This window comes from Vigna angularis, chromosome 1, assembly GCF_016808095.1.
Source record: "Vigna angularis cultivar LongXiaoDou No.4 chromosome 1, ASM1680809v1, whole genome shotgun sequence".
Taxonomy (NCBI): Eukaryota; Viridiplantae; Streptophyta; class Magnoliopsida; order Fabales; family Fabaceae; genus Vigna; species Vigna angularis.
Genome location: NC_068970.1, coordinates 35,067,260 through 35,074,691, shown reverse-complemented (window position 1 = coordinate 35,074,691; position 7,432 = coordinate 35,067,260). Strand labels below are relative to the sequence as shown.

General features: G+C 35.5%; 2 protein-coding genes across 4 annotated transcripts; both read right to left on the bottom strand.

Moving 5' to 3' along the window:
* Nucleotides 1-284: 284 nt before the first annotated feature.
* On the bottom strand, nt 285-1,425 carry LOC108321454 (glutathione S-transferase U17). Its single transcript, XM_017553210.2, has 2 exons — nt 1,111-1,425; nt 285-788 (listed from the first exon to the last, which is right to left on the bottom strand). The coding sequence occupies exons 1-2, from the start codon at nt 1,423-1,425 to the stop codon at nt 435-437; spliced, it is 669 nt and encodes a 222-aa protein (XP_017408699.1). The 3' UTR covers nt 285-434.
* LOC108321453 (pentatricopeptide repeat-containing protein At1g05670, mitochondrial) lies at nt 1,348-6,922 on the bottom strand. Of its 3 annotated transcripts, none has more exons than XM_052879572.1 (2): nt 3,339-6,922; nt 1,348-2,367 (listed from the first exon to the last, which is right to left on the bottom strand). In XM_052879572.1, exon 1 carries the CDS (start codon nt 6,584-6,586, stop codon nt 4,370-4,372), a length of 2,217 nt encoding a protein of 738 aa, XP_052735532.1. In that variant the 5' UTR covers nt 6,587-6,922; the 3' UTR covers nt 1,348-2,367; nt 3,339-4,369. The 3 variants fall into 3 exon arrangements, with proteins under 3 accessions (XP_052735532.1, XP_017408698.2, XP_017408697.2); XM_017553209.2 differs by having other exon boundaries at nt 4,217-6,922; XM_017553208.2 differs by lacking the exon at nt 1,348-2,367 and having other exon boundaries at nt 3,332-3,463; nt 4,217-6,922.
* Nucleotides 6,923-7,432: the final 510 nt, after the last annotated feature.

Sequence of the window (7,432 nt, the reverse complement as noted above, 5' to 3'; positions counted from 1 at the left end):
CCTCTTTATAGTTACTGTTACTATATTACAAAATTTTAAAGACAATATAAAAGTAAACAGAGATTAACTTTAAAAGAAAATTCATATTTTCGTAAAGTGAAACATGTTTGAGTTGTGCTGAAATTATAGCTGCGTTAACTTTTTTTTCTTCTCTCCAATTCTTTTTCATTTTTAGTCATTTCTCTCAAATTACACATTATGTGCTTATTTACGAATTTAAAAAAGAAAAACTTTCCAAGACTCTTTTTGCGTCTGGTTTAAATTTGTAGGCAGAACAACAGAAATCAGGCGAGAAACAATATTCATATCAACTTCCAACTACACAGATTTCAATTAAAGAAAAGAAAACTAAAGTCTGAGGAAAGCATGAGCAACACTGCATGGCATATTATTTTATAGAAAACTTCAATAACTTTGAGTAGAAGCATCCATTTTCAGCCCTTAGCTAGAGTTTTGGAAAACTCAAGAAGCCTCCCTGTCTCTGGCATAACATCTTTGACAGCAGAATGTGCACAAAACCTTTCAGCCCATTTCAGCAGCTCAGGTGTGTTGTTTTGGTCAAGCAACTTCACCCCGTTGATTATCTCTACCACCCTCAGCCACCCCAAGAAGCTTCCAAGTGCAATGTCCAACAACCCAATTTGGTCACCACCATAAAAGCCCTTGCCTTTGCTGCTATCTTTAAACACATCCTCCAACATTGCCAATCCTTTTCTCACTTCCTCTATCAACCTCTTCTTCTCATCCTCTTCCGAAGCTCCTCTAATGGATCTCATGGTTGGATACAACTGCTCACGTAGTCACAAACTTCATAAGCTACACTTTTTTTTTATCATACATTATTTCTTATGTTAAAATAATGAAAATGAGTTAAACATTCATTCAATACAAAAAAATAGTACACTTTCAGCGTCTTGTTAATTATCACTAATCATTAGATATGCATCATTTTTACAATTTCTTTTTCATGAAAATTTATTTGAAATTTACAAAAAGAGTAAACTTGAAAAGAAATTTCTTAAATTGGTAAGTTGCCTTTGGAAACATAAAACTGCATCACTTTTAAAACTAAATGGGGAACAATGACAGGGATTAAGAGAGTTATTATACCGTTTGATCAATGTAGACGGTCCAGAAACGAGCAATGGCACGGTCATAAGGATCAGAAGGGAGAATGGGAGAGGCAGAGAGCCAAACATCATCCACATATTGCACAATGATCAAAGACTCGCAGAGGGGTTTGTCCTTATGAATGAGAACTGGGATTTTCTTGTAAATGGGGTTGGATTGAAGAAGAAGCTGGCTTTTGGACGATAACTTTTCCTCATGGAAGTCATACTTCACTGATTTCATGTTTAGAGCTATCCGAACCCTCAACACGTATGGGCTTGGCCATGCTCCCAACAACTTCACCTCACTCTTCATTGTCACCTGTTCCAATTCCCTAGGTTTGTCTTTCTACTTGGATGCTCATCACTAATAATTAAATAGAGGAAGGAAGCAATAGTGATGAGAAGATTAGTTGATGTAGAGTGTTAGGAGGTTAGTTCACAACGTGAACGTAGAATGCTAGATGAAGTTTTGTACTGTTACCTACCCCTGTCCACTATTCAACTGCACCTACTTCCTACCTTTCATTAATGTCACTGCTAAGTTATTAGATTGAATTATTAAATATTGTAAATCTTATTCTTCAACATACCGGTTCATATTCACATCCTAAAATCCACTCAAGAATATACATGCTTTGATATGAGGCCTCGAATACAGGCATTATAATTGACTACAAATCAGATAACGCCACTGTAATTGCAAAAACTGGATCCCAGGGAAAGCAAATTCATACCAACATATCAGAAATATGCATCTAAGTCCAGTATCCCAACATCAGGGAAATCTCAAGCTCCTGTGTGGACATACGGGTACACCAATACCCACATTTATGCCATATTGATTTCTGTTTTCCACTTAGAAGAGCACTCCTGCATCTCTTTCAAGAACAACTTGTATATTGCAACATATGATGGAAGAAACTGAGTCATTATCATGTTTCACCTTTTATTGGCTATCTATCCAGGTAACATCTTACCATAGGCAGGTGAACAACCAACAAGACAACTTTGTAGCCCTGGGTTGGAGGCTACAAACTGTACAATCCCTGTCACAATTCGCCCCTCGAACGGTATTAACCCCATTCAACGATCAGCTTAAAGTAATCCCTCAAACATAGTTAACATGGCCAAATAGAATCATCAAATATTGAAATTGTCAAATACTTGCCTTTGCCTTGACATTTGTCAACTGAGAATTACGACTAGTAAGAAAATATTTCTTTAAGCATCGTACCCTCTCCATATACTGAGAATACTGAAAGAAAAATAATCACAGTACAGAAATAAGATAGAAAAAGTTACCAGCAGACCATATGGATATAAAAATGTATCTATGCTCCCATGATACAAAATTCTAAGTACCCAGGTAGAATATCAATGCAAGAAAACAAACACAAATAAGCAAACATTATTATTCATATGTTTTTACAGCTAAAATTTTCTAGGAGTTTATTTCCTCCTAGCACTAAATTAACTAGAAATTGTTTTAATGGATAGAAGCAAGTTATAAAACTAATACAGAGAAATGATAGTGCAATAAAATATGAATCTTTATTATGTTTTTCAGCCCTCCAACCAGTATCAGTGTGATAATCAGATAAGTCACTGAAACTAATAATACAACTCGATATACGCTCTTTAGTGGTTTGTCACATTTGGGCCTCACTATTTTTTCTTGATAACAATCTTCCCTCTTCTCTTCTCCCTCTTTCACTATTTATACCATTCTGTTATGCTAACTGATGGCTACTAATCTGTTTATATAAGTAACTATTCTGTTACAATTTTCTTAAAACATTTCCAACCCCCGTCCCTCCTTTAATAATTTCTCTTCATTGAGGTCTCCTCTTACAAGTTAAATCAAACTTTGACAGGAATTTCAGTGAGATGAAAGGAATTTAGACTTTTAGACCTTGTATCAAGTAGAAAGTAAATCGTCATTGATTACTGTTCTCCGTAACAGGTCTCAAAGGATGGAAAAAATACAAGAAAAATAGAAGGTTTCTAGAGTTACTTTCCATAAAAATTTCTGTTTAAATATCTATACTGTTGCGCTTGATCTTGTTATATTTCCAACACTGTTTAGATCTCCATGCTATCAAAATGCCTGATTTTTCACTTTAGCCGTTGCTGATTATTGTTATTATTCTTAAAAACAATTAAGCCTGTGTTAGGTTCCTAGGTAGAAGAAACCAGGAAAAACCCACTGCAACCACCTATACTCACTGAATAGATCTTGTATTATTGATTCTAGGCAACATGTACAGCATGAATGCAGCCAAGGGACAATGTTCCCTTCACAGGATGCCAATGATCCTGCCAACACTTCTCCAAACTTTCAAAAATGTCCCCTGCATACAAAGACCCCCATTATATATAGAAAGCCTCACTCCGCCTAACAAGCCCCTAACAACCCAACTAACAGTTACTTCTATATATGTTTCCTTCTAATATACACATTACATATCCTATCACCCTGGTACCAAATTCAGATTACCATTTCAGACATTTTAACGAACCAGTAAGTAATGACTAAAAGTTCTACCAATTAATATATTCTTTCCACCAAATTAACTAAAACTAATTTTAATAGATTCAAGCAAACTAACATAATTTTTAACACCATGTAATCTTTACAGATTTCAATAGATATTAATAACTTATTTACATCAGCAGTAATGTTTTTTTCATGAAAACAAGTCTTAGCACTTCATGACTATTAACGATTCCTTTGAAAGAATTTCAAATTGTAGCAGATGAGTACGTCAACTCTGAAGTAAATCATCAATTTTTCATTATTCATCACAGCTCTCTATAACAAGTCTTAAAGGATAGGAAACCTACAACAGGAATATAAAAAGCTGCAAGAATTACTTCCATTTAAAATCTCTATTTACATTCTTCTACTAAAAAATGTCTATCACATTCGAAGAAATCTCTATTACATTTGTTCAGTAAACTTACTAGGGCAAAGGGATTTAGGTGTATGCACAATTCCAATATTACCCTACGACATCTTGAAGTTTTCTAAGGGATTTGAAGAAGTAAAACTCCCTAGTCGCTACTGTGATGTTCTGTTTCAATATTTTGGAATTGAAAAATACCTGGAGGTCCCATGTCACTCCTTTAATCATGAGAGTAACTGGTATCATCATATGCAAGTTACTTTCAGTGGAACTACCAAGAAAGAACGAGCAACACAGACAACAATTACTGCCCTGATAATTCCATCATAAAGTGGCATACGCAAAACTCAACTAAGTTCTCCTAACAAGACATTTCTCTATTGCTTCATCACAAAGCTCAAGAGTATTTTCCCAGTTTCCTTCTTCATAGTTTACATCAACAAAAATATCATATATCTCTTTTTCTGCAACAAATCCTTGAGTTCTCATCTCCTCAAATAGCTTCTTAGCCTCCACATATTTCTTCCTCTTACAGAAACCCTTTATAAGAGCATTATAGGAAGCAGCAGTTAGACTAAATCCCTTTTCAACCATTTCTTTATGCAAAAACCATGCCTCTTTCATATTTCTAGCTTTACAATGCCCTTTAATCAAAATATTATAGGTATTATTGTCAGGCATCACTCCTTGAGCATACATCCTCTTATAAATCTCTGTTGTAGCACGCATGTTATTTCTAATACAGTACTGCTTCAAGAGAAAATTGATTGTTGTGGCATTCGGCCTTATACCTTTTTCGAACATCCATTTAATTAGTCTTTCACCATCTTCCAACATCCCTGACATGCAAAACCCATTCATTAGCACATTGAATGTAACAATTGTAGGCTGAAGTCTTTTACCAAGCATAACCCACAGCATTTCATGAGCCTTGGCCATTTCACCCATCTTACAATAAGCGTCCATGAGTGTAGTATATGTAATAGTGTCAGGATAAAACCCTGCCAGATCCATTTCTTCCATAATTTTTATGGCTTGCTCTATATTTCCTACCTTACAAAGACCATTGATAAGTGCATTATATGTGTAGACATTTGGTTGAAAGCCCTTCTCAGACATTTCAAGAAGAAGTTCATTTGCTATATCTACCTCACCACGTTTACACAGGCCATCAACCAATGCTGTATAAGTGACAACATTAGGAGTCAAACCCTTCTCAACCATCTGGTTGTGAAGAGAGAATGCATCATTCATTTCCCCGGCCTTGCAATACCCATCTATAAGAGCAGTATAAGTAACTTCATCTGGTTCCAAACCTTTCCTAAACATTTCACTAAACAGTTGGCGTGCTTCCACAACCTTTCCAGCTTCACAGAGCCCGTTAATCATGGAAGTATAAGTCACGAAATCGGGAACTATTTTCTTATGCCTCATTTCATCAAACAGTTTGTATTCAGCTGAAACATTCCCAGACTTGCCGAACCCACTGATGAGAGTTGTATACACAACCTTATCAGGAAAAATCCTCTGGTTTATCATCTCCTTCAGGACTTGCTCCGCTTCAACCACTCTACCAGTCTTACAAAGAAGGGAAATTACGCTATTGTATGTGTATTGATTTGGCTTACACCTCTTTCCCTGCAACTCTTCCAGGAGCTTCAAGACCTTTCCTATCTGTTCAACCTGACAGTATCCATTAATTATAACACTATAACTTACAACATCAGGAAAGCTCCCCCTAAACTCCATTTGTAAGAGCAGATTATGCGCTTCTTTTAAGCAACCCAATTGACAGAGTGAATGGAGAATAATATTATACGACATGGTGTTCCAACAAACACCCACTTCTGGATACTCTTTGAAAACCTTAATTGCCATCTTTTTCCCATCAAAACTGTTAGATAGCCTAGCTAGAAACAAATTACAAGAATCTACAGAAACAAGAACGCCGTAATTTACCAATTTATCAAACAGTTTCCGAGCCTCTAGAAGCCACCCTGCTTCAACAAGAACTTGGAAGAAGACATCAAACACAAAGGGATGTGCACCCCAGTCCTTGTAAGTATAAATCAACCTCTCGGTAAATTCAGCAAACGAGTTACCAACATCCAAATGAGGCTTTTCCCAGAACTCAAAAACCAGCCTATGAGCCGTTCTCAAGTCCTTAGAAGCCACAGCAATATGAACAACAATGCAAAGGGCTTCCAAAGAAGGGTCCCTCCGCAGGCGCGTCCAGTTGAAGAAATCCAACACCAGTTTATAATCATCCTTGATGTTCATAAGAACCCAAATGAAATGGTCAGGCTTGAACTTTGCCTCGAAGGGCTTGAGAATCCGGCGAAGAGGCTCGGAGCGGCGCTGCTTAACGGTGGTGGAAATATGGTGCACAAAGTCAGTGTCTTTAACTGAAGGCTTTCTTGGGGAGTAATCAGGAAAAGGTCTGGCATTGCTTAAACCCAAAGAGGAGGAAAACTTCACACTCAGACATTTTGGACCAAAACCCATAAATGGATTACGATCATTATAACGAAAACAGTTGAAATAAGAGGAGATAACTGCTCTCTTCATGTGAAAAAGGTAAACCCATTACACAAGTTTTGAAATTTCTCTTCTACACTGCCAACAGAGAAGGTTTCTCATGGACAATTCAAATAAGTAGGCAACAAACTTTGGTGGGGTTTTGTCAAGGAAAGGAGAAGCACAACACAGTACGAGAATACTGCGTCTTTTTCTTTATTATTATGGCAATTTTGTAAACATAAAATGAAGATTAGAGTGAACTGAATGATGAAAAAATCTGAGAAGAAGGAAAAGGTGAATGGGGAAGCTCTAAAGTTTTGGTCTTCGATTTAGGGGTGCCGCTATGGTGGCAAAAAGACTGTTTGGAACCTAAGGCAAAGAGGGCCAAGAGACCAAGCCAACCCAAAAAATATTTCCCTTTTTATCTTCGCAATAATATATTTTAAAATACCTATAATGATATACTTTAATTAATTGAAAAGTAACTAAAGGAGAAAAAAACTCTATTTAATTTTATTTGAAAATTTTATTCCTCTTATATTTTAAATTTACTATTATTCATTCAATTTACTATTATTCATTCAAATTATATATATATATATATATATATATATATATATATATATATATATATATTGAACATAGAATGATTTGGTGAAATTATTTTACCATATTATGAATTCCTTTGAATATGGCCGGATCATGTGGATAATTTTGGTTAGGTGTAGACATACTTTAATTTCAAGTTTTTCATCTTCTTCTTCATTCTATAGTTTTTATTATGCAACTAAACGTATCCACATTTAAAATACTTTAATTATGTTTTATAGTTGGAAACAGATATTATTTATTTTTATAGTTGGAATGAGATATTATTAACCAAATCGAATCAGA